This window comes from Schistosoma haematobium, chromosome ZW (assembly GCF_000699445.3).
Source record: "Schistosoma haematobium chromosome ZW, whole genome shotgun sequence".
In the NCBI taxonomy this organism is placed as follows: Eukaryota; Metazoa; Platyhelminthes; class Trematoda; order Strigeidida; family Schistosomatidae; genus Schistosoma; species Schistosoma haematobium.
In genome coordinates this window covers 18,616,629-18,644,028 of record NC_067195.1, presented here as the reverse complement: position 1 = coordinate 18,644,028, position 27,400 = coordinate 18,616,629, and the positions used below count along the sequence as shown (strand labels likewise).

The window sequence follows — 27,400 nt, the reverse complement described above, 5'->3', positions numbered from 1 at the left end:
GAAACATTTGGTTGAGACTGGTCATAAGGTTGATATCAAGTCAGCATTTGTAGTGTTGTACAAAAGCCTTCAAAAGTGTGTACTAAGGTGAATACTTTGCATCTCAAGGACCGACTTATGAAATCCATGTTATTTATTTGGATTTATTTATCAGGCATATATCAGTAATGACCAACTCCGAAGGTGTATAAAATATTCTTGCGCTTCACTACTACTTTAATTTAAAGACAACGCTTCTCAACTGAATCCAAATAGCTGGTCATCACCCTAATATTCTACAGAATGGTTTAGTATGAGTCGCATTTTCTCATTTTCATTTCGTCCTGAAACTTGCCAGTTTTTTCTAGTGTAAGGAGAGTGAGTGTTATTAAAAGAACAGGAAATAAACTTCTAATAACTAAGTTCCAGGTTCGGTGCCCTTTCCGTCCACTTTGGTTTGGGCGACCACATAGTATCAGTGGCCCTAAAAAATAAAGTGTGATTCATACTTAATTACCTGGGAACGAGTTAGCGTAAACTAAAAAACTTAAATGACTGAATTCTAACTGGTGGCTTATAGGCGATTAACTTACTACTCTGTCAGCTGAACTATGGAGTTCTAACGCCAACTAGACCTGACTTTCACAACAGTTACTGAGTGCTTTGTGTTGCTTGGTTACTTAAGCCTGTTTACTCTCTTGAGTCACAGACCACCGACCAGGTATCTCCAAGCAGCTCCGCCCAATCTGTGACGTCATCCCCACTATGATGGGCTGTGTAAAAATGCAAAATATTGGGACAGGAACTAAGAATCAGATGTTTTATACGAAAATTCGTAAATATTTCAATCAGTCAGCTACAACGTAGGACCAGGTACATATATGCATCGGTCCAAGTTGCCACACCTCATTAGCACAAATATATTTAAATGAATAGTTTAACAGAAATTGCGCACTAAGTATAGAGAAGACATTGTTTGTGAAAATTATATTTGAAATAATCTCAGCGGTTGAAACTTAAATCATTCCAAAGTTTTGCCCAACAAAATTGACAGATAGTTTTGTACAAGTTCGTCAGTCGCAACGTAGAACCTAATGCGTAGGTACATCCGTCCAGGTTGCCACACCCAATTAGCACAAAGAAATGAAATTGTCAGACCAAATCCCAGAATAGTAGAGGTAGTAAAATTATCAGTGGTGATTAAAACGATTAGACATTGAAAATACGACTCGAAAAATATAGTTTAGTGAAATATAAACGCGAAATTATGAGGAATTTAGAACTTGAGAAAATACAAAGAATGGATGCATCTGGGCAGCTACAAACGATTTTGAGCCATGTCAATCAAAGTCTCTAACCATTGGTTACGATAATCACGTGGACCCCAAACAATTAGCCTACACCTATTAGCATGGGTAATTCCAATTGTTAGTGACTTCATATACCGACGAAAAGTTTTGATTTGGACGTCCCTAACTTTCTTCCACCCTACTCCTACGCTAGAAGACACCGTTCATCGAGATAGGAGGTGGTTGGACATACGTAACACATGTCTCAATCACCTCAGTTGAAGATTAACTTTCTCATCAATCGGTTTTCAATCCTTACCTAGTACATTATTCCTAACCCAGGCATTCCTTACTTCGTGGTCCCAAAATACACTAGCAATGCTTCGAAGACACCTATGATCGAATACCGAAACCAATGGTGCACATGGTCTCCAGTATCCTAAGGGAACAAATGGCGTATGAACCAATCGTTGGTCACCGGCTACCATGGCACTGCATCTCCTCATGATGCTCCACTGCCTTGTGGATCAGACCTTTAGGTCAAAGGCTTGGGGTGTGACCCTCTAAGAAAACCACCTGCTTCGGTCTGGCCACCCGGGCAGTATCACAGCCCACACACAAATAAAATGAAAATGACGATATTTACTGAAAATTCTATTCACGCTTCGATTAACAGTCAAACAATTCACACCATTATTATTATTATTATTATTATTATTATTATTATTATTATTATTATTATTATTATTATTACCACGTCACTTATTCACTCCCTTTTATTCCCACTTTGTGTATCCTTATTTTTCGACTTATACAGCAGCTCGCCTATGATGGAAACTCGGTTCTATCTAAACGTTCTCGAGTCACTGCCTGGTTGAAAATTATATGCTACCACCAAATACGAATACTGAAGCAGTTCTTCTGAAACTACGTGCACCATTCAAACTGGCTGCCTTCAACGTTCGCACACTTATGCAGGTCGGACAACAGATAGGAAAGTTTCGATAATGATATTAGAAGACGAAGATTATCAAAATTTATCAAAGGGACTAATTGTTTTAAAGATAGGAAAGTCTTAATATCGACGTTTGTTGTCTATTCGAGACCCGTATTCAAGACTCTGGTGAAGTACTACAAATTTGCTCTCCATCTGTCGTTTCGAAAAGCTTGTTTAAAATGTGTTTATCCGGGGACCCTGTGGCATCTTCGCCTGGTCTTGCTGGCGTTGGTGTCGCACTAAGCGCTAGAGCCGAGACAGCACTAATCGATTGGATCCCCATTAACAGTCAGCTATGTGCTGTTAGATTAGAGAATTCCATCAAAGTGAGAAGAAATCGGCGTGAGAAACGATATCTTTTCGTCATCTCCGCCTATGCCCCAACAGATTGCAGCCCGGATGCAATCAAGGATAAATTCTACCACCAGTTAACTGATCTCCAGAAAGTGCGTTCGACAGATATTGTAGTACTAGCCGGAGACTTGAATGCTCAGGTCGGGCATCTAGGCACAGAAGAGAATCGTTTAGGTGGGCGATGGGGACTTGTTGGTCGCAGGACAGATAACGGGGACCGTCTACTGCAACTGTTTACAGACCACAACCTGTTTCTGGCTAGCACTAACTTCCGGCACAGTCATCGCCGATGTGCCACCTGGCGTCCTCCCTCTGCATCTCAAGCCTCGACTCAGATTGATCACATCGCGATCGGCTACCGCTGGCGTGGTTGTGTACAAGACTGCCACTCCTTTTGGAATACCTATCTGAACTCTGACCATGCCCTTGTTTGCGCCAATCTTACCTTAATTTTCAGTGGTCAACGAAGTGTCCGCCACCAAATGATTGGTGTCAGCAAGTTGGTTGCAACTTGATGACGCATTCAAAATGGCGAGTAAAGCCGCTTGCGGCTTCGCGAAACGTCCTGCTTATGAGCACTAGGTTTATTCAGGCTTCTTACAATTCATCGAAGCTCGTCGGTCTACTCCGGGTGACCGTGAGTCTGACCACAAACGAGGGCTGTTACGTAAGGAAATTGGGAAAAGTTTGCGTAAGGATCGAGAAGCCTGGTGGTCGGAGCGTGCTAGTGAGCTGGAAGCAGCAGCTTCATCTGATAACTACTGGGAGCTCTATCAACTCATCCGAGCCCTGTGGCAGTAAGAAGTCTGGTGTGAGCGAAACAATCTGTGAGGATGACGGGATGCCAATCACTAAAATCCATCGACGCCTTGAACGATGGGCAGAATTCTTCGAAGGGCAGTTCAACTGACCTGCTGCTCCGGCAACATCTCCATCCAGGAGGTCCACTTATCGACTTAGAATACGCAGATGACATAGTCCTGTTTGGTGAAGACGCTGACAAAATGCAGAGTCTTCTGGTAGCACTGAGCAACAATGCCAGAATGTTTGGAATGCGCTTCTCTCCCTCTAAATGCAAGTTGTTGCTTCAGGACTGGTCTGCGTTAACACCTGAACTAAGGATAGGGAGTGAAGTAGTGGAACGCGTTGACAACTTCACTTATCTTGGAAGTCTGATCAGCCCTAATGGGTTGGTGTCTGACGAAATCTCAGCACGGATTCGAAAAGCTCGCTTGGCTTTTGCCAACTTACGTCACCTGTGGCGAAGGTGAGATATCCGTCTATCAATAAAAGGACGAGTACACTGCGCGGCAGTCCGTTCTGTTTTAATTTACGGCAGCGAAACATGGCCATTAAGAGTAGAAGACACTCGTAAGCTACTAGTATTTGACCACAGATGCCTTAGAAGTATTGCTGGCATCTTCTGGGATCACCGGGTAAGTAATAGTGAGTTTAGACGCAAAGTATTAAGGAATGATGGTAAATCAGTTGATGAGGTTGTGAATCTTCATCGACTGAGATGGTTGGGTCACGTGTTGCGTATGCCTGAACACCGATTACCACGACGTGCAGTGCTAACCGGTGTTGGGGATGTTTGGAAGAAAGTTAGGGGCGGCCAAACCAAAACGTGGCATCAGTGCTTGAAGTCACTAACTTCTAGTCTGAGCCATGTTGGTAGATGCAGACTACTTGGTTGGGGTCCGCGTGACTATCGTAACCAATGGTTGGAGACTCTTGATGACATGACTCAGAATCGATCACAATGGCGTCGGTGTATACACTCTCTGTCTTCCCTTAAACTAAGAGATTAAAATCGCTTCATATCTTTCTTTCTACGAACCAATTTTTTCTTGTACTATACCTCTATATGCAATCTTTCTCTTATATATTACCACCTTTGACATAACCACTGCTATGAATCCGGTGTTCATCTTGTTGTGCTGATGCGGTATGGCAACCTGGACCGATGCACATATGTGCCTGGTCCTACGTTGTAGCTGACTGACTGACTGTCCTGCCCTCCATGGCCGGTGACGGTCGACCCACCAAATGAGGCGGAAGTCCGCACGGAACTCCAACTCTTGAAGCACTACAAATCACCGGGCCCAGATGACTTATCTCCGGCTCTTTAAAGATGGTGGTGACTTTCTGCCTAAGGAGCTGACTGTGTAGTTTACAAAGGTCTTGGAACTAGAGAGTGTACCAACGTCATGGAGTGAGTCGATAGTTGTCCCTATCTTTAAAAAGGGTTCACGTCGTTCCTGTAACAACTATCGGGGAATAAGTCTACTTCCGATCGCGTCCAAGCTATTGGCTTCCGTCATATTTCGTAGGTTGTTCAAAACCCGAGAAAGATTGACTCGCGAGGAGCAGGCTGATTTTCGTTCTGGTCGAGGATGTATTGATCATATCTTCACCCTCCGCCAAATGTTAGAACACCGTCATACCCGTCACAAGCCAACAATCATAGTGTTTCTTGACATTAGGGCTACCTTCGATTCGTTGGACAGGACTGTTCTCTGGGATTGTTTATTGAAGAAGTGTGTGCCTGAGAAGTTTATTAACATCTTAAAGGCCCTATATACAAACACCTCAGGTAGAGTTTTAGGTAGTCGGAAAAATATACCAATAATTATTGTGTTAAGTCTATGGTGGTCTTGGACCTTAAATGTACATTTCTTATTGGTCGATGTTTACTTCACTTGTTAAATATTGTACAAATGTTGTTTCCTATTTTATGGTACGATGTGGTTTGTTTGCTTGGTATATAAATAGAGTATGTTTGAAATACAATGATTCATAACTTAGAGGCTGTGACTTGCGTTCTTGACTCAACTGGCTAGGACAGACAGCGGAGCAGGGCCAATCAGGGCACTAGGTCGTCCCTTACGTGTATTACGTGTCACTGTCCATTGAATCGATCAGTAAAACGCTGCGTATCTAAAACCTGCAGTCACACCCGTTACAACATAGAGTGAGGGCATACAACCACCTCTCTCCATTGTTCCATTCGAGCAGTGAGGTCAGACAGGGTTGCCCAATCTCACCATTTCTCTTCAACTTTGCCATCGATAACATTCTGGAAACAGCTCTGACGGATGTAAGTAATAGAGGTGTGGATCTGTTGCCTGGAGAAAGACTTCTCGACCTTGAGTATGCGGATGATATTGTCTTACTGTGGGATGATACGCAATCCTTATTTGGTCAGTTGGTAGTCAGCGTCCGTAGGTATGACATGTGCTTCACACGTTCCGAGTGCAAAATAATCCTAGAAGACTGGCAGGATTCTAATCCTGTACTCACCCTGGATGGCGAGCAGATAGAAGTAGTCGAGAAGTTCGTGTATCTAGGTAGCTGCATAAGTGCTGGTGGTGGCGTGAGTGATGAGATCAATGCACGTATAGTGAAAGCCAGAGCGGCTTATGCCAATCTGGGCCATCTTTGGCGCCTTCGTGATGTTAGTCTGGCTGTAAAACGTCGGATCTACAACGCGTCGGTGAGAGCAGTTCTGCTCTATGCTTGTGAAACCTGGCCTCTCCGAGTTGAGGATGTTAGACGACTCTCTGTGCTTGGTCATCGTTGTCTCCGAAGGATTGTTGACATCCAGTGGCAACACCATGCTAGTAATGCAGAGGTTCGGCATCGTGTGTTCGGGCACAGAGATGATAATTCAGTTGGTGTCACCATCTTGAAACATCGACTTCGGTGGCTTGGACATGTTCTACGAATGTCGTCCCAGAGAATTCCATGTCGTGCATCATTTGTCGACGCTGAGACTGGTTGGAAAAAGCGGAGAGGTCGTCAGTGTATGACATGGTCTCGTGATATGAAAGAAATCTGCAAAGGGCTGGCTTCTGTTGGTCCTTCACGACTCCCTAGCTGGATTCCGAGAGATGGTGCGACACAGTGGCTAGAGACGTTATCAGATATGGCTCAGAATAGAAGCCAGTGGCGATTCTGCTGTAACCTTCTTTTACTTTCTTCATAAAAAGTGGTTGTGTCTTCCTTAACTGAAAGATTTCTTCTGGTTGTACCTTTCCGCTTACCCCATTATTACTATTATTATTATTATTATTATTATTATTATTATTATTATTATTATATGTGCCTGGTCCTACGTTGTGGCTGACTGACTGACTGATTAGTATTGTTATTATTACACTACCTTACACTAATCTGGTCGTTATTGTTCTTCTTTTTTTTCTTTTACGCTCCTCACCTTTCTTTTTTCTCTTCCCATTCTCATTGTTTTGTGTGGCGCATGTATATTTGGTGCCCCCTTGTACCAATATTTATGTGTTCAAATAATAATAATAATATTAACGAATATCTCCTTCTCTTAATTGCCATATTTCGCATTCATAAAATAGAACGAAGAGAACTGCTGTGCAGTAAACTCATGGCGACCGTCTGTTGCAGCTATGCTCAGATAACCTCCTGTTTCTTGCAAATACTAACTTTAAGCATAAGGAAAAACATCTTTTGACATGGCGACCCCCTAATTCGTCCCAACGTTGGACTCAAATAGATCACATCGCTATCAGCTATCGATGGAGGGGCTCGATAGAAGACTGTCGCTCGTTCTGGAGTACATGCTTAGATTCAGATCATGCTCTAGTGCAAGCGCGTATTTGTTTGCGTCTTACTGGGCGTAGGAAAGACGCTGCAAGTAAACCTCTTAGGGTCCTACTTAATGATAGCCAAGCTAAGAATATATTTCAGGAACAACTAGAAGAAACAGTTAGGCAGCCATGTAAGTGATGCCCACCCCGAAGCAGCGTAGAATGATATCCGAAAAGCTGTGGAAACAGCAGTGATATCTGCTAGTAAGGTAAACCATAAGGTTAGGGAGAAACACTGGGTCTCAGCAGCATCTATCGCACTGATAAGTGCTCGAAAACTTATCCCATCTGGCTCTGAACATAACGAAGAGCGGAGTCAGCTTAAGCGCATGCTGATAAGAAGCCTACGCAATGATTGTGAACAGCGATGGGAAGCGAAAGCAAGAGATGGAAAAGGCAGCGGCACTATGTAACAGCAGACAACTGTTCAGACTTGTTAAGGAAACCGGTATTAGGAATCGAACTGTTAGCAAAGCTATATCGGAAGAATATGGACATATTATTCATTCTCAATCCAGGAGATTGGATCGATGGGCAGATTTTATTTATTTATTTATTTGAACACATAAATATTGGTACAAGAATGAGCCAAATATATATGCGCCACACAAAACAATGAGAATTTAAGGGGAAGGAGAAAATAAAAGAGATTGATGTAAGGTTGTGTAATAATAATGATGGTAAAAATGGCGGAACGGACAGGTACAATCAGAAGAAATCTTTCAGTTAAGGAAGACACAACCACTTTTTATGAAGAAAGTAAAAGAAGGTTACAGCAGGATCGCCACTGGCTTCTATTCTGAGCCATATCTGATAACGTCTCTAGCCACTGTGTCACACCATCTCTCGGACCCCAGCTAGGGAGTCGTGAAGGACCAACAGAAGCCAGTCCTTTGCAGCTTTCTTTCATATCACGAGACCATGTCATACACTGACGACCTCTCCGCTTTTTCCAACCAGTCTCAGCGTCGACAAATGATGCACGACATGGAATTCTCTGGGACGACATTCGTAGAACATGTCCAAGCCACTGAAGTCGGTGTTTCAAGATGGTGACACCAATTGAATTATCATCTCTGTGCCCGAACACACGATGCCGAACCTCTGCATTACTAACATGGTGTTGCCACTGGATGTCAACAATCCTTCGGAGACAACGATGACCAAGCACAGAGAGTCGTCTAACATCCTCAACTCGGAGAGGCCAGGTTTCACAAGCATAGAGCAGAACTGCTCTCACCGACGCGTTGTAGATCCGACGTTTTACAGCCAGACTAACATCACGAAGGCGCCAAAGATGGCCCAGATTGGCATAAGCCGCTCTGGCTTTCACTATACGTGCATTGATCTCATCACTCACACCCCCACCAGCACTCACACAGCTGTATAGACCAGACATTCACACTACATCAGGTCCTAGAGCATAGACATATATTCAGACGCCCCACAATCGTAGTATTTCTTGACCTAAAGGCGGCATTTGACTCTGTTGATCGTGAGGTTCTATGGCAGTGTTTGTCACTGAAAGGAGTACCAAAGAAGTGAATTAACCTTATAGAGGCTCTCTACTCAAACACAACTGGTCGAGTGAGACCTTATGGTGAACTGTTATCAGAATTGACACGAGGTGATCAAGATATACATGAAGGGTTAGTTGTGGGTACGGAAAAATTATTAAGAGGTGAGAGGATTTGATCGTCAACAAGATATCGAGTGCTGATAGAGGTATGGAGGCGGCTGTCAAGTACTAGTTTCTCACACCCTAGAGGGGTATTTCTTGAGGGACCTGAAAAAGTAGCTGAATTAGTGGTGGTCTTAGAAACCTGAGAGCGTCGACGCAGAACCCAGTGGACATCCGTCTCAGGCCGATCGCCCATGACCTCTTTATGTGAAGTTCTTGGTAGGTTATCCCCCCACTTAAAAAAGCCCTACCCCCATAGACGGAAGTACGTGCAGTGAGGTGAGGAGTGAAATTTTAAGGTCAATCTTTTCCAACTTTCCCCTTCCGTTTTGAGAAGGCAGCATCATTGCGGATGCTGTTATCCGACGGATACATCTTACTGCTTTAGAATCCCTATACAGTCAGCAGTGCAACTTTGCCCCTGGAACTTAATCTGATGTTTTTTAGTCTTATCATTCTCCAAACGACTTGTCTGGAATGATAAGACCCAAGGGAATGTATCCCACCTAATATAACTCGGTTGGGTAACGATACCCGAGCACAACCACCAAGTCAATGTAGCAGTTACGGTTGGGAAAGTAAGGAAAAGATACTTATGTTGGCTAAAATCGTTAACACGTTAAGGTAACGAAAGCTACGTAAACTATGGAGATGACAATATTGGTGTTGGTATTAGGAGAAGACAACCTGAAACAGAGGAAAGTATGACTGATACGAAACACCAACACTACTGGTGAATAAATGGCAGCAAAACCACACTAGATTATATAAGTTTGGAGTATGCTATCATAAATATAGATTTATAGTGAAGTATTTGCTACGATTCGGGATTACTAGGTGTGTCTTCTTGATACTCGAAAAACACGTTACTTCGTGATTAGTACGAAAAACTATAGATCTTTACAACCAAGCTTGTCAGAACTGTTATAAATTACCATAACAAAAATAACAAACCCGAGGTAACTGATCTGCTTAACATATTTAGCTCAGTACAACTTTTGGAAGTGAATATGATGGAGGATCCTAAATCTGGCTGATGAAAGACTTTAAGGAGGATAGACTTCTTAGGAGGAATTCGACTGATTTGGAAAATTTACGATAGAATTTCAGTCCTCTACATAATTGGAGAGAACTTGGTTTAAACTCAGTCTTGTTTATGCATTTTGCTGGTTTTGACAGGAATTCTTGGTATTATTTGACGTCATATAAATTGGTTGGAAGATACCCAGTTTCAATATCGAAGCCCGACCTCCCTACTTTGGGGAAAAACCCCAGTGGTAAAATATTCATGGGCAAACCCAAGATTTTCTGCAGACCTAGGGAAATTTCGGGGTATTTGTGCTATTTTCCCAAAGTTTTCTATTGCGGCAAAATTTTCCCCAAAATAGGGAGATTGGGAATGCGAGAGAAACAGATGAATTAGTATCAATACTATAAATTGACTAAACACCTCATAAAATCCTTGAAAAGGATTGACTCAGGAAGTTGTAGTGGAGTGTGTTGAAATACGATACAGCTCCAAGCCAAGTGAGTCAGATAATTATTCATGCAGAAACCCAGGAACCTCAAAGCTACTGCATGAGCGAGCCACACCTAAAAAATTATTGACTTGCGTTTTCGGCTTTATTTAGAGAAAACTCGTCATAAGAAATGCAGTATGACGTACAAGAAAATTATCTAAACTAACCGAATACGTTTGACATCAATCAGTAAGGGCCATAACGCGCTTTTTCGAAAGGACCTCCTTACTTAGGATGATTATTTTCAAAATGGTTCAAATGGTTGTGGACGGAATAGAAGAAGCTTTCGCTTAACGGACTTCCGTGTCTAGTAGCACTGGGTCATAAATACCTCCAGGCAGGAACCTAGGTTTATTAACTATAAGAGAGGAAAAAGAAAAAAATTGGTAAATCATAGATACTACGCTTAGTCCATAAGATTAGGTCGGATTTCGTCTTAAAGGACTCCTGTGAAGTCACTTGAACTTGCCCAGTCGACAGCTATACGTTTGATAGATTAATCTTTTTCGAGTTCCACCCAATTTAATAGTTAACTGTGGTTTTGCCTCAGCTTACTATTCGCTTTTTCCAGTTTTTCACGTAAAGGCCAGTTCAATTTATCTCATCCGTTTTTATCCACTTTTTCCCGTTCTTAGCGTGCTTTCTAGTGTATTTTTTACGGTCTTAGGTCTTTGCTAGCATCTATAACACAGTTTACGTCAATATAATCATGAAAATCTCATGCAAACGACCTGGATGCCGTTTTCCTGTTACATCTGGCATGGAGTGCGACAACTCCAAAGGTTGGTTCCACGAAGCGTGCACAGATCTCACAGCAACTGCTTAAAACAGACTCAGCAAGTCGGATCATAAGTGGGAATGTGTTATGTGCAACACGGATGCTGCAGTCTTGCTGAGTAACATCATTGTCCTGTTGACAGATCTGCGGAATAAGTTGTCAGAAAAATTGGAAAAAGACAGTCATAAAACGGGTGGACAAACAAGGGCGCGCAACGAAAACAAAAATAGGGATGTCGACAGGTCTACCATCGACGGAGCATACATTAGCACTAATAATGACATGTTGAAACTCAGCACCATCATTACATCGACGTTAATAGACTCCCTCAGTAAACTCGGGCCTCCCAGCAAAAGTGGTTCCCCAAAACTCTGTAGGTGATTAGACCCACGTTAACAGAGCTAAAAACAACCAGGCGTCATCGTCTAAGGTGAACATCTCAAGTGTTTTACGGAAATCAACTGGTGGTTTGGTCTCACAGTCTACCCCCAAGAATGTCCGTCTGGTCATCAAAGAGCCTAGGATTCAGAGACGTGCCTTGACCTCCAAACAACAAGGTGCTGAACCTGAACACACCTGATAACCTGGGAAAACAATAACGGTTCGTGATGACTCGCTCATAATCATGAACCTCAAAGACAACCCTGACCTTCCTCTCTGTTTGCAGGACAAAAATGACAGGATGTTCTGGGGTGAATTGAACAAGAAACTTAAACTTCCTACGATAGAGCCTTTGACGGTCACATGGCTCACTCGGGGAAAGGAATCTAAGCATCAAAATCACCCGAGGCTACTTCGTGTAACACTTAAGAATGCTACCGACGTAGAGGATGTCCTGCTAGCTAGTCATTCACTGAAATCCGATGGGAACGTTAGAATACTGCCCGACATACCGTATTCTGAGCGCAATCTCATCCGGAACATCCCAAAAAAAAACTCGCGATCAGTTTTTCCGCAGAAGAAATATAATTGTGCAAGGTGTACCGGAAAACACGGACCCTAGTCAAGCAAACTCTAATATTAGGGAGTGGAAATTCATCAGAAAATCTTTGAGACTCAAAAACATACTGACTCAACAAGTGATGAGACTAGCCAAGAAAGACGGAGATTCTAGACCCCCGGTTAATAAAGACAAATTTCCCATCCTCCACTATGGCGGCTAAAATTCTGGAAGCATTTCGTGCCAATAGACATTGATTGCCAACTTGAATCCATATACACCCGGATAGGCCACATGACGCCACGATCAAGCACAAAGGCAATTTGGAGCTGACCATTCCACCTGTGGACTGTCTCGATGATAAAAATCGTGTAGAGGACAGAGCCTACCAACTCGACAAACCTTATATGGGTAGGCTACCTGTCCATTCACGTAAGGCTCATACAGAAGAAGCTCATGCGCTTCAACTTGAAAGCATAAACTGCTTATACATGAACGCCGCGAGTTTACCAAACAAAATGGCTGATCTACGTGAACTTAGCAATGCTAATAGGGTTCATCTGATAAGAATATCTGAACCTTCTCAGTTCTCGGATCAGGAGCTAGCAATACCTGGGATGTCTTTCTTTCGTAACGACAGAAAAACAGGAATTGGGGGTGGACTAGTCGTATACATACGATCTTGCTTGGAGGTACACCAAGTTCACAACCTCGAGTTTAACAATCTTCAGGAATCCATATGGTGCTCTGTAAGATTGTCTACTACGTCGAGGTGCCTACTAGGAGTCACATATAGAAAGCCCGCTGCCGACATCGGTTATGACAGTCGTGTGCTGGAAAGAATATCCTGCTCTACACGTCTCGGTTTCACTCATATCCTGATTCTAGGGAACTTCAATCTCCTCAGAGTCAATTTCGCGGAACATACGTATATTGAATGTGAAAACTCAACTGAAGCTCGGTTCTTCAACCTCATTGAGGATTTGCGATTATGCGAAAATGTGAAGTCGGCAATTCGTTGGAGAAACAGTCAGACACCGTCGCGCTTAGACTGTGTATTTACAAACGAAGAATTTCTAGTTGAAAACCTCTCAATCCTGGCTCCCCTGAGGAAAAGCGAACACGCCGTAATAGCTTTCAGTTTTGTTACGAAAACCGAGTTAAGGTATCCCACCAACAACATGCGCTGGAATTTCAAACGGTTGAATGCGTCAGCTCTACAGGACTATCTACAACAGGTGGATTGAGAAGTTCACCCTCAATTTGATGTAGATACTCATAGTGACTTCTTACTGCACACGCTCTCATGTGCTACAAAGCAGTCAGTTCCTTAAGCGGTCCCCAAAAGCAACAAGCAACCTACAATCATCAAGAACTGCACTATTCGCCTGCTAAACCACAAAAGGCACTGTTGGGCAGAATAAAAACGAACTGACAACAATGGAGCGTCCAGGCAATACAAACATATAAGGAACATATCCAAGAAGGATATAAGAGAAGACGGGCTTCAGTACCAGACAAAGCTTATGGATAAATTTATCTCTAATCCGAAAATTTTATTCCGTTATGCAGCCTCTCTTCGTCAAGCCAAAACTAGAGTTTCCCAACTGCTAGGTCCCAAAAAGCCCGACCAATAACTACGGCGACGCCACTAACCTTCCGGCTGAACAATACTCTCAGACATTTCAACCGACCCACATCAACTATACTGATGACAGCTTCATTTGCAAGTGTACAGAACTTTCGAAGTTAACCTGAGCGCTGACTTGCTGTACCGGAAACTGCAGCACTTAAGAAAAGACATTTCTCCTGGTCCGAATACGGTTAATTCTGCTATAATGATGGAAGCAGCTTCAATCCTGGCAACACCACTTAGCATGGTCTTCTCACGCCCGCCAAGCCGAAGCTAATTACCGGAAGTTTGGAAGCTGGCTCACATCACACCAATTTTCAATGGAGGTCAACGCATCAGACCTTCAAGCTACCAACCGGTAGCTCTTCTCTCTATACCTTCAAAAATTATGGAGTCCCTAATATGCGACGGTACAAATGACTATTTACTGTCCTTAAATTTCTTATCACCCCAGCAGCATGGTTTCAGAAAGGGTCATTCTTGTAGAACTAACCTACTGACTGCGGTGGACAGATGGACAAGCATCCTCGATCGCAAGGGGAAGGTTTATATCATTTACCTTGATTTCTTAAAAGCTTTTGATAGGGTCAACCATATATGTCGTATCAATAAGCTCAAATGATTGGGTATCAGACCACCTCTAATCGACTGGCTCACTTCATATCTAAAAACCGACATTTTAAGGTCAGGGTCAACCTCACTTTCTCTCGGGCTATGGAATGTCCTAATGGGGTCCCTCAGGCTTCAGTACTAGGACCTCTTCTCTTCTTGATTTATATAAACGATCTTCCACAGCAGGCGTCGTCTGACTTACTACTTTTCGCTGATGATGTGAAACTTTGGAGAGAGGTACGTAACCAAGAGGATAGACAGGCACTTCTGGAGGATCTGACTCGACTTCAAAGTTGGGCAGACGATGATGGACTTACGTTTAATACTTCAAAGTGCAAAGTAGTCCATCTGAGACATGTTGTAGAATACAGTTACAACTCAGGTAACTCTTTTCTGGAAGTATCCTGAGTTGAAAAGATTTAAGAGTGCTGGTACCCTATGATCTGAAGTCTTAATCCAACTGTGACAAAAATGCCTTTCGTGTAAACCTTGCACTGATAACATTGAAGCGCATTTTTGGCCAATTTGACTCGAGAACTTTCATTCGGCCTCATTTAGAATACGGAAAGCTATTATTTCCTCCCTCACTCAAAAAGGATAAGGACACTCCGGGGCGTATCCAACAGTGAGCTACGAAATCAGTTCGAAGACTCAAATCCAAGTCTTATGAAGATCTCCTTCAACCACTAAACCTTTACCCTTCGGAGTACAGGCGTCTTGGAGGTGACCTCCTAATGGATTACAGCATCCTTGATCTTTAACTGGAGACACAGCTCAGCAGAACGGACTGTAGACTCTACTTCTTCTCTTTAAGAGTAGCCAAATGCTAGAATTCGCTGCCGATTGAGCTAGTCCAAGAGACTTCCCGGGAGTCCTTTAACACGAAACTTGGCCTAATTTTAAGGTCTAAGCATAGTATCTTACTATGATTTACCAACTTTTTTCTTTTTCCTCTCTTATAGTTAATATACCTATGTTCCTGCCTGGAGGTATTGATGATCCACTGCAGTCAAGGGAGTCATATTTAAAATAGACACTCTTAACCGGAATGTCACGTTCCATATATGGTCAATGACACCCTAAACATCTCATCTAAATGGCGAAACGATTGTCGTGCGGCCTAGAAGATCTAGAAGTCTGTGGCAGTCAACGTCTATAACTATTACTAATTCTAAGGTCATTACTCGTAACAGTTGGTGAATCTTTGCAATCAGTTACTTTAAGCAATACTTTTCCAAGTATCACGCAGCTATTTAAATTGTCATCTTTCTAGGATTTACTTTTATAGACCACCTGTTAGTGCACCCAGCCATTGCATTTATATCTTCCCGTTGTTCCGGCATATCAAGCACTGAATGTGAGTCTGTAGTGCCAGTGAAATGTAACTGGTCCTTAAACGAATCACCCGGCAGTCGGGCCGTTGAATATAGATCAGTTCACCGATCCTCGTCAAAGTCAAGGACAACTAACTCTCATTAGTTAATTTCACTCCATGGGCTGGCGTATGTGGTGATGGTCGCACTTTATTTCTTGTTCCTACCCTTGCTAATACATTTCTGTAATAACGTCGTTTGTGTTGTATGATCATCAAAGTGACCATAATACCTGGATATGACGAAAAGGTAATCCATGTTAGGTAATATCCATTAGTTGTGACTTCACAGTTAGGTGGTTGTTCGTACCATTTTCATCTAACATGATTAGGCCGCTAATCTTTGGACACGAATCATCTAAGTTGGTTATCTACAAGTCTTTAAATTTCAGTGCCATCAGTAAAATGTAAGATGTATGACTTTGTGACACTTATTAAATTACTGACAACAAAGTAAAGCGATACGAGGCTCAAGATTGTCTCTTGAGGAATAACACCCTTCTTAGGTCCTCATAATGATAGGGAACTATTCACTCTCACTTGTAGCCACTTGTCGCTTCGAAAACTAATTACTAATACTGCAAATATTTCATACTTTGCTGCAGTTAAATCTTTCCTCGCAATAAAATTAACCAGGGATGAAAGACAGTTCTTGAAACTATGTTGTTCCGTCGCTAAGATATTCTATTCCGCGTGATCCAGACTAACAGCCTGAATAATTTTTTCAGTAAGTTCGACAGAGACACTATATAGGGTGAACGAGAACTGTTCTTGCTTGAGCAGTTACTCTCCGTTATGTAGACAGCTAAATGGTTTTCAAATATTTAAATGTTCAGTAGATTTGTGAAGAGCAAGTACACACCATTTAATTTCTCGTGGCTAAAGTAGCTGCTTTAGATGTTATACATCTGTCTGACGAAGTTTATCTGACCACTTGGGTTTAGCTAGCTAGAAAGAGCAGTCACTGAACCGCATTCTTTTAAGGTAGTGGTACGTAGGTTAAGCAGCCAAATCATTCTAGCTAACTTTGGTGAACTCGACAAGTAAACTAAACAAGGAGAATAAACCAACTTTATTGATTGTAATTAGGCTCCACATGTAATCAGAACAGCTAAACTTGTCTAACTTCAAGTATGGATGTTTTTATAGAACAAAGCCTTTTCAAAAGACACTGGATACATCAAAATTACTAATTCCTAGGAGCTAGCGGTAAGTCTCTCACTCTTATCGGTGGGGAACACTACTGAATTTCCATAAATGGACTGCATATTTGCCAGTATACCAGTAAAGTCAACAAATTGGTATCGTAAACTTGATTTTGCTCCATTGAAATTCGTTCATTCAGCTTACACGACTTCAGCAGGGATATGTAAGGCTGCGTTAGGGTCAACGTTGGAGTATTTACCAAGGTATTAACACGGACTTTCAAACGACACAGTTACTCATGTTATTCAATAGTTCGGCTTCAAATAATAATTGCTTCCTAGTATTTGCGTATTGATATTCAGCAGAGAAATATACACTCCTGTCCGCTCACTTGTTCTGCATTGGCATAAAGTGGCGACCAACAAATCTTAAATAAACCATTTAGCCGTTAAGATATTGTTCATTATTCGAAACATCTTAAGAATCAGGGTGGTACGTCAGGACAAAAGATTGTGCAACGTTTGTGTAAGATTACATAGGTTGGACGGTCACATCATGTTTAGTAACCTAAACTAGATGAAGACTATTAATTTTGTAGCACTAGTAAAACCGTCAGAATTATCGTGGTTCTAAATTTAGCAGGACAACAGTGATAAATTGCATAAGTCAGCCGGCCAGTGTGAACTGTCTCAATAATATTTCAATACTACTTCGACATCACTAAAGCACTCCCAAGCAAGTCAGTATTAATTCTTCAAACCGAGAGCAGAAAAGAGTGGAAACCAGGCCACGTGTGGTTTCGTGAGTAAGTCAACTCAACAAAGTGAAAGGTGTACAGTAATGAAGGATTAAGGTTTACGACTGCAATACTGCACTTATATATGCTACCAAAATAAGAGATAAAATCCATTATTGTGGACTTTCCATAGTTTAACTACCTGATCTTGCTTGAAAGCGTCACCACCGTCCTATCGTGACAGTCGCTAAGGCATTTTTATGAACCACCACAAAATGCATTCGAAGTAATTACAAAATAATTTTTTTGATGTAAAGTCTAAGTGCTTATATAATATGACCAGGCCTGCGTGGCCGAACCATAAAATCTCGGTTGCATGTTTCCCCATCGAAATGTTTCCAAACTTCATCCAGTACTCAACGTTTATTGTAAGCCACCTCAGTCTTAGTGTGCTCAACTCTAAGGTCATTTGATAAGAAACCAACGTCAATACAACAATCTTACACTAGAATCGACCTGAAATTGATTCGATTCAAGACCAGGTGGAATCATCGCATGCCAAATGTTGCCTATAGTCCTATAATAATTCTCCGGGTATAGATAAAATGGAGGGCAACTCAAAAATGGTGACAGGAACTGATCGTGAAATACATATATCAAATCTAAGGAATTTTTGTTTTATCCTTGTGTTAATTCTATCGAAGCGTCCAAGTAACCTCGATTAAGATACGCGCAAAATCGAAGTTCCAAAACAACGATTTGTCTACAAAAGCGGTTCTTTACTAAATAATACACAAAATTTAGTTACAAACCTCAACTTGTGAGGTGTCTAGGCGTTTAAACGCGTCGCTCAAGAATGAAAATAGCAAAGGCATCCTGTAAGAGTAACATAAAGAATGATTACAACATACGATAGTCCAAAGACAGCCGATAGCTGTGTCTAAATTTGATAACAGTTTATGAACAACCGAAACTCGAACCCAGAGCAAACAATATGGAGACTGTTGCATTCAAACAAATGCACAAAACTGTGGATAACCGTTACAGTAATTAAATTACAGTGATTATAATGATAAATACAATGATAAGTAAAATAAACGTTAAAGATATATGTGAACATTCCAGAATGTTACAGTACAACTTGAGTTACAACGTAAGTGTGAAAATTGTTGGGCATACAGCTGCCTACTGAATGTAAATAAGTAGTATAAAACAATATACAAAAGGGTAGAAAAGGAACATGTGGGAACAATGTAGGACAAACTTAACACCTTGATTCATGCAGAAGGAAAATTTAAGCACAGTTTATATGACGGTTAGAAGGGCTTGTTTACTTACTGACTTACTTACTTACTCCCGTTACTCCTCATGAAGGGGTAAAGGCCGCTCACCAGCACTCCTCATCCAACCCTGTACTGGACAAGCCTTTCCTACTCTTTCCAGGTGTTATTCGTATTTTTCACATCTGCTTTTATTTCCCGACGTAATGTGTTCTTTGGCCTTCCTCTTTTCCGCTTCCCATCAGGATTTCAAGTTAGTGCTTGCCTCGTGATGCAGTTTGATGATTTGCGTAATGTATGTCGTATTCATTTCCTTCGTCTTTTTCTACTTTCGTCTTCAGCTGGAAGTTGGTTTGTTCTCTCCTAGAGAAGGCTGTTGCTGATGGTATCCGGCCAATGGATGTTGAATATCTTGCTCAGACAACTATTTATAAATACCTGCACCTTCTTGATGATGTTAAGATAATTCTTCAAGTTTTCGCTCCGTACAGTAGAGATGTCTTGGCTTACGTATTGATATTGATCGAAAGTCTTTTTCGTTAGACACCAATCCATTAGGACTGACCAGACTTCCTAAATAACCGAAGTTGCAACCGGATTTGCGTAAACTGTGTCCAAACCACCTCTGGTCATTGGTTGTGGAATATCTTTTATAGACAGCTGTTTATAAATACCTGTACTTTTTTGATGATGCTTGTGGTGGTTCTTTTCATTTCTGTACAGTGGAACTGTCTTAATGTTTATATGGAAGATTCTGACTTTGATGTTGCCTGATAATTGATCTGGGTTCTATATGTTCTTCAGTTATAGGAATTCTACCCTTGCCTTTGCATCCTCATCGGATCCTCATTTTTCGTCGATGGTGCTTCCTAGATATGTGAAAGTTCCCAACTCTTCCAGATCTCCATCGAGTGTGATTGAGTTGGTGTTCTCTATGTTATATTTGAGGATCTTGGTTTTTCCTTGTGTGTGTTGGGGTCCACTGATGCTACGCTGACTGTTTTGACCTGCATTTGTTGATGTGTATGGAACAGGAGAGCTAGGTCATCTGTGAAGTCTAAATCGTCTAGGTGCATCCAGGCTGTTTATTGTATCCCGTGCTTCCTCTGAGAAGCATAGGTCTTCATAGTCCAGACAACCACCAGAAGGAAGAGGAAGGTGGGGTGTAGACAGCCTTGTCTGACACCGGTCATTACTTGGAATGCATCTCTCAGCTGTCCTCTATGCACGACTTTGCAGTGTAGTCCATGGCATGAATTACGGATAATGTGAACGATTTTCTCAAGTACACCGTAGCGTCAAGGTTTCATAACGTTCTCCTATTCATACTGTCAAATGCTTTTTCATAATCTAGGAAATCGATGTATAGTGACGAGTTCCATTTAACTGATTGTTCTACAATGATCCGATATCTACTATCTGCTTTATTTGTGCTCCTTTACTGTTCTTACCGTTAATTTCAACTTGGGAGAATGTACTTTGACACTTTAAAATCATCCATGTTTGTGCCTGGTTCTGAGTTTGTTTTGACTGGCTGAATATGTACTATGATTACTGAACTAATGTGTCTTATTTACATATCCGTGTCAGTTGCATCCTCGAAAAGCTTAAGAACTGCCCTAATTGTCTACCAGAAAAATTAGTATTTTCACTTTCTGTTGATACATTTAAAATAGTTTGATCCTTGAAAGTATTATCAGTTATGAGGCTTAATATAATGTGCCTGTTGTACCTTCTTATTGCTGACTTTCTACCTATTTAAATGTCATCCAAAAGCAAGCACTAGGATATTCGTTGCTTGACATTTTTGTGGTCTGTAATTCCTTTTTATTCGAGGATCTAAAATACAGTCTGACCGATATTTGGGGATGATGGGGTTTGAGGATATAGTTAGATAATAGCCGGTGTGTCTAGGAGTATATAATCTTACCCGACTAGTTGTTGTTGGAAACGCACAGCACGGCATACTCAGACGTGATCTGGTGCAAATGAGTGACTAAGGATATATAACTAATGGCATGTCTAGTGAAACTGACGAGGTCAACGTTAATATTGAGAACTTATGGAACCACTTATTTTGGAGATTTATTTACCGCTACAGGAGTAATATCCAGAAATGAGATACATGTCAAACTATAGGGTAGGCGCACCCTTCACGCTTTACGAGAGGAAAAGCTTTGAAATTGTTTGTAAACTAAGCAGTATCGAGAAAGTTCTCAGGAGTTCTTCAAGAGGAAGCTTGATTTATTAGGGAATTGAGACAATATTTCATACAAATTTATCAATATTTACGCTTGGTTTATTTAATGTATTTAAGTCTTTGCTTGGAAGTAATGATGGTCCAGCGCTACTGAACATGTGAATCTATTAGGCGAAAGTTTCCTCTAATTTGCTAAAAACCTTCCGAGTCATCCGAATTCCAAGCATTGTACATTGTGCACCGCCTGTTTTAACTTGTTGCGCCTCTTCGATATGATTTGTCCTGGTTCTGTAAAGTCATCAGTCATTTAGGTCCTTAATATATGGATGATTCGGAAGAGGTAACATATTTTAAATGGAATAATTTCACGCTTTAGGATCCCGATCTTCTAAACGAAGAGACATTCGACTGTGCAGAGATAGGTTTGGGTCATTCTTATTATAATAACTTTCAGGTGACTGGGAGAACGAACATGATCAATTTGTGCAGAATTTTCATAAAGTTTCCGAAGAATCTCCAACTGCTGATGAACTACCAAAGTTCTGGAATGACACTGGTGGTCTTTCGTTCTTATGGCAAACGAATGACCTCGGTTGTGGTGTGACTGTGGATGATGGGGGCGAAAAAGTAAGTGAACAGATCACAGTTATATTTTCTGAAGGTTGTCGATGTTGAGGAAACACTTCAAAAGCTAGTATTAGATGAGACCTTTGAGGATCCTGCTATCCTAGATATATCCAGGAAGGTTTCTTACCAACAGCTCAACGAAGACTCATTTCAGCATCTGAGAAACACACCTGCATATCCGACTGCTCCTACTGACATTCTTGATAGGACTCGTGACATCTGGAGCATTGATGGTAGTTATGAGGTTGGATATGGAAGTGGCAAGATCAGCACAGCGTCCGATTGTAATATGAAGTCGAAAAACGTAATCGATATACTCCGATCATTAAATGTTTACCCTCCACCATCTGTCAAGACTGTATCTATACCACCAGAAGCTTCTACAGAAAATTACTTGTCACGTAAGGTAGCTACAGAATCTCAAACAAGGGAAGTCGGTACTGAATTATTCCCCAAAGCTTCTCAATCTTCAAGAAACCTCCAAAATATTGTACCAGTTAGTCAGCACAAATTGTATCCTAGCCCTGTGTTTTCTTCTGGGAATCGCGTCTGCCAGTCACAAGCAGTTCAAAATTCTCTATCTGTCCATGTGAGTGTTCATACAACATTTGGAATTATGAATTTCTCCTTTCATTTATTGGGATTCTTATTATTTCTACAGGTTGTTAGTAATTTTACTTTGCTATTTCAAAGCTCATAAATTTTAAAACCCCAGAATTTTCTTTGTATTCAAATGTTTCATTATTTAACTACCGTTTGAATTAACTAGCATTTTTTAAAAGCAAATACTCAACTTCAATAAATCCAAACTAAATCTATAAAGTAGGCAGTTGTAGTAGTGGTATTTAGTTCGACTTGTTTTTGTCACCTTATAAGGGAGCACTCGCACTACTCAAATTATTTATTTCCAAGAGCGAAATAACAGTAGTAGATGCATGTAACTAAACACACGTATTACTACTTATAACTCGTTTTATGCTTATCATCGGCCATCAACAATATATTGCGACGTCCCATTACTTTGAGTTTTAATTTCTCTGCCTATAAAATAAATTCAAGGGATTTCATTGGTGGTTGTAGTGTCATACTTCATTTGATGTGTATTTCTTGATGTATTTCCATTTAAGCCAGTATAAACATGATTTAGATAGAAATTCATACAATATTAATTCGTGTTTCTTCACGAAGTCTTATATTTGATTCAACTTGTGGTCAGGGGTACTGAACATGCGATCAGTATACCATCTGAGCGGTACTTAACCGATGGGTATTGACATATACTCGATTTTGTAAACATTAGGAATAAGTTCTGGATAGTTCTTTACTCGATATTAAGTCTAATAGAGTCTTTTTATCCATTTTAGTTAGCATATTCCAAGCTTTATTATTTATTTATTTATTTTAACACATAGATATTGGCACAAGGAGGCACGAAATACATATGCGCCACACAAATCTCATTCGATATGTGTGAGGGCTGTGATACTGCCCGGGTGCCCGAACCGAAGCAGGTGTTTTTCTTAGGTGGCCACACCCGGAGCCTTCGATCTGAAGGTCTGATCCACAAGGCAGTGGAGCATCGTGAGGAGATGCAGTCCCATGGAAGCCGGTGGCCAACAATTGGTTCATACGCCATTTGTTCCCTTAGGATACTGGAGCCCATGTGCACCATTGGTCTGGAATCCGGTTAAAGCGCCGAACATTCGCTTTTCGTCCTCTCATTTTCGTAAAAAACACCCCCGCCACGAGAAGGCAGTGAGTAGAACTTCCCTGGCAGAGGCTATATACGCGTGGCCATGTGAGAGTATTTCGAGAGGGAGAGCGGACTCTCCCCACTCTCGGCCGTACCAGGGCATTTGGGGGCCCAAGCTTACAGAGTGTATCAATAGAGTCACTCACTTTACTGAGCAAACCTGTAAGAAAAGCTAAGATTTCCATTCAAGTCTTCCGATCGGACTACATTGACCTAGCTTGTGTCTCTTAGGATCTGACCAAAGTGCAACTGAATTTCATATCTAATTCACTACCCCTGAAGTACGATTAAAAATTGTTATCTTCTTTGGTGGCGTGATAAAATCTAAGTTTTGAATGTGCAGGTTATCAATCATTTCCACAGGCACCATACATTAAATCTCTAAGGAAAATTAAACTTTGTTATGTAAAATACCCACCTAAAGCACGTGTTATAAGTGATTGTTCACTCGTAATGTCCGTTAATTAAAGGTGGAAATACACCAAGATAAAAGTTGGAAAATATCAGTCAAATACTAGCATTCTTTCAGTCCCAACGTTTTCTCGCAGTTTGGTGAAAGCTTAGAATTTAAATGTTCTTATAAGAGACTGGTATTCTAATAGGATTAATCGACTGAAAACTGATTATGATCATCCTATTCGAGTTATCCCGTAGAAAGTTGTTGATTCTCGTCAAATGAGAAATGTTTAACGACAGCCTTACTTACTTACGCCTGTTACTCCGATTTGAGCATAGGCCGCTGACTGGCATTCTCCAATCCACTCTGTCCTGGGCCTTCCTTTCTAGCTCTATCCAATTGTTATTCATTCTTATGTCTGTATTTATTTCTCGGCGTAATGTGTTCTTTGATCTTCCTCTTTTGCTTTGGCCTTGAGGATTCCAGGTGGGGGCTTTCCTTGTGACGCAGTTGGGTGCTTTTCTCAATGTGTGTCCTATCCACCTTCTTCCTCCGTTGGAATCTGGTGTGTTCTCTCCCACAGTAGGTTGTTGCTGGTAGTGTCTGCTCAATGGATCCGAAGTATTGCTTAAACAACTGTTAATAAACGCTTGTATCTTCTGGATGATGGCTTTCGTACTTCTCCAAGTTTCCGCCCCATAGAGTTAAACTGTCCTGATATTTGTATCGAAAATTCTGACTTTGGTGTTGGTTGACAGTTGTTTTGAGTTCCAGATGTTCTTTATTTGTAGACATGCTGCTCTTGCTTTGCCTATCCGCGCCTTCACATATACATCAGATCCGCCGTGTTCATCAATGATGTCGCCCAGATATGTATAGGTTTTTACATCTTCCGAATCTCCGTCAAGTGTGATTCGATTGTTGCATGCTGTGTTGTATCGGAGAATCTTGCTTTTCCCTTTGTGTATGTTATGACCTACTGCTGCTGAGGCTGCTGCTACACTGGTCGTCGTCTGCATTTGTTGTTGCGTATGCGATGGGAAAGCCAGATCATCTGCAAAGTTTAGATCGTCCAGCTGCATCCTAGATGTCCACTGTATCCCATGCCTCTTCCCAGATGTTGACGTCTTTATGATCCAGTCAGTCACCAGGAGAAAGAGTGAGAGTAAGCAACCTTGCCTTACACCGGTCTTTACCTAGAACGAGTCTGTGACCTGTCCTCCATGCACTATTTTGTAGTGTAATCCATCATAGGAATACCGTATTATGTTGACTATCTTCTCAGGTACGCCGTAGTGTCGAAGAAGCTTCCATAGTGTTCTCCTGTCCACGCTATCAAATGCCTTTTCGTAGTCAAAGAAGTTGATGTAGAGTGATGAATTCCATTCAATTGATTGTTCCACAATGATCCGTAGAGTTGCGATTTGGTCTGTACACGATCTATCCTTACAGAATCTTGCCTGTTGGTCACTTATTCACTCCCTTTTATTCCCACTTTGTGTATCCTTATTTTTCGACTTATACAGCAGCTCGCCTATGATGGAAACTCGGTTCTATCTAAACGTTCTCGAGTCACTGCCTGGTTGAAAATTATATGCTACCACCAAATACGAATACTGAAGCAGTTCTTCTGAAACTACGTGCACCATTCAAACTGGCTGCCTTCAACGTTCGCACACTTATGCAGGTCGGACAACAGATAGGAAAGTTTCGATAATGATATTAGAAGACGAAGATTATCAAAATTTATCAAAGGGACTAATTGTTTTAAAGATAGGAAAGTCTTAATATCGACGTTTGTTGTCTATTCGAGACCCGTATTCAAGACTCTGGTGAAGTACTACAAATTTGCTCTCCATCTGTCGTTTCGAAAAGCTTGTTTAAAATGTGTTTATCCGGGGACCCTGTGGCATCTTCGCCTGGTCTTGCTGGCGTTGGTGTCGCACTAAGCGCTAGAGCCGAGACAGCACTAATCGATCGGATCCCCATTAACAGTCGGCTATGTGCTGTTAGATTAGAGAATTCCATCAAAGTGAGAAGAAATCGGCGTGAGAAACGATATCTTTTCGTCATCTCCGCCTATGCCCCAACAGATTGCAGCCCGGATGCAATCAAGGATAAATTCTACCACCAGTTAACTGATCTCCAGAAAGTGCGTTCGACAGATATTGTAGTACTAGCCGGAGACTTGAATGCTCAGATCGGGCATCTAGGCATCCGATCAATGCATGTATAGTGAAAGCCAGAGCGGCTTATGCCAATCTGGGCCATCTTTGGCGCCTTCGTGATGTGAGTCTGGCTGTTAAAGGTCGGATCTACAACGCGTCGGTGAGAGCAGTTCTGCTCTATGCTTGTGAAACCTGGCCTCTCCGAGTTGAGGATGTTAGACGACTCTCTGTGCTTGGTCATCGCTGTCTCCGAAGGATTGCTGACATCCAGTGGCAACACCATGTTAGTAATGCAGAGGTTCGGCATCGTGTGTTCGGGCACAGAGATGATAATTCAATTGGTGTCACCATCTTGAAACATCGACTTCGGTGGCTTGGACATGTTCTACGAATGTCGTCCCAGAGAATTCCATGTCGTGCATCATTTGTCGACGCTGAGACTGGTTGGAAAAAGCGGAGAGGTCGTCAGTGTATGACATGGTCTCGTGATATGAAAGAAATCTGCAAAGGGCTGGCTTCTGTTGGTCCTTCACGACTCCCTAGCTGGATTCCGAGAGATGGTGCGACACAGTGGCTAGAGACGTTATCAGATATGGCTCAGAATAGAAGCCAGTGGCGATTCTGCTGTAACCTTCTTTTACTTTCTTCATAAAAAGTGGTTGTGTCTTCCTTAACTGAAAGATTTCTTCTGGTTGTACCTTTCCGCTTACCCCATTATTACTATTATTATTATTATTATTATTATTATTATTATTATAATATGTGCCTGGTCCTACGTTGTGGCTGACTGACTGACTGATTAGTATTGTTATTATTACACTACCTTACACTAATCTGGTCGTTATTGTTCTTTTTTTCTTTTACGCTCCTCACCTTTCTTTTTCTCTTCCCATTCTCATTGTTTTGTGTAGCGCATATATATTTGGTGCCCTCTTGTACCAATATTTGTTTGTTTTCCAATAAATAAAGTAACTCGTCGTGGAGGGGCATAGGCCGCCCACCAACACTCTCCATCCAACCCTGTACTGGACAAACCTTTCCTACTCTTTCCAGGTGTTATTCGTATTTTTCACATCTGCTTTTATTTCCCGACGTAATGTGTTCTTTGGCCTTCCTCTTTTCCGCTTCCCATCAGGATTTCAAGTTAGTGCTTGCCTCGTGATGCAGTTTGATGATTTGCGTAATGTATGTCGTATTCATTTCCTTCGTCTTTTTCTACTTTCGTCTTCAGCTGGAAGTTGGTTTGTTCTCTCCTAGAGAAGGCTGTTGCTGATGGTATCCGGCCAATGGATGTTGAGTATCTTACATAGGCAATT

At 41.6% G+C, this 27,400-nt stretch overlaps 3 protein-coding genes across 5 annotated transcripts in view; 2 read left to right on the top strand and 1 right to left on the bottom strand.

Annotated features, from left to right (window-relative positions):
* Window positions 1-10,709, bottom strand: part of RABEP1_1 (Rabaptin, RAB GTPase binding effector protein 1) — a 37,029-nt gene extending 26,320 nt beyond the window's left edge. For 2 of the 3 annotated variants that reach the window (XM_051210594.1, XM_012944740.3), the window contains exon 1: window positions 10,610-10,709. The gene's annotated coding sequence lies outside the window, so the exon portion shown is untranslated. Of the gene's footprint in view, window positions 1-572; window positions 753-10,609 lie in introns of all 3 variants that reach the window. The other variant, XM_051210595.1, reaches the window with a different exon arrangement.
* Window positions 10,710-12,567: 1,858 nt separating this feature from the next.
* MS3_00002933 (uncharacterized protein) lies at window positions 12,568-13,407 on the top strand (the record flags this gene model as incomplete). The annotated part of the gene is made up of 1 exon (XM_035730626.1): window positions 12,568-13,407. The coding sequence occupies one exon, from the start codon at window positions 12,568-12,570 to the stop codon at window positions 13,405-13,407; it is 840 nt and encodes a 279-aa protein (XP_035586804.1).
* A 7,957-nt stretch (window positions 13,408-21,364) lies between these two features.
* The window catches only part of MS3_00010316 (uncharacterized protein), a 57,163-nt gene continuing 51,127 nt past the window's right edge, over window positions 21,365-27,400 (top strand). Inside the window, exons 1-3 of the mRNA XM_051218678.1 lie at window positions 21,365-21,479; window positions 21,516-21,766; window positions 21,801-22,355. Coding sequence (XP_051070600.1) covers window positions 22,056-22,355 — 300 coding nt within the window. The 5' untranslated portion in view covers window positions 21,365-21,479; window positions 21,516-21,766; window positions 21,801-22,055. The remainder of the gene's footprint in view (window positions 21,480-21,515; window positions 21,767-21,800; window positions 22,356-27,400) is intronic.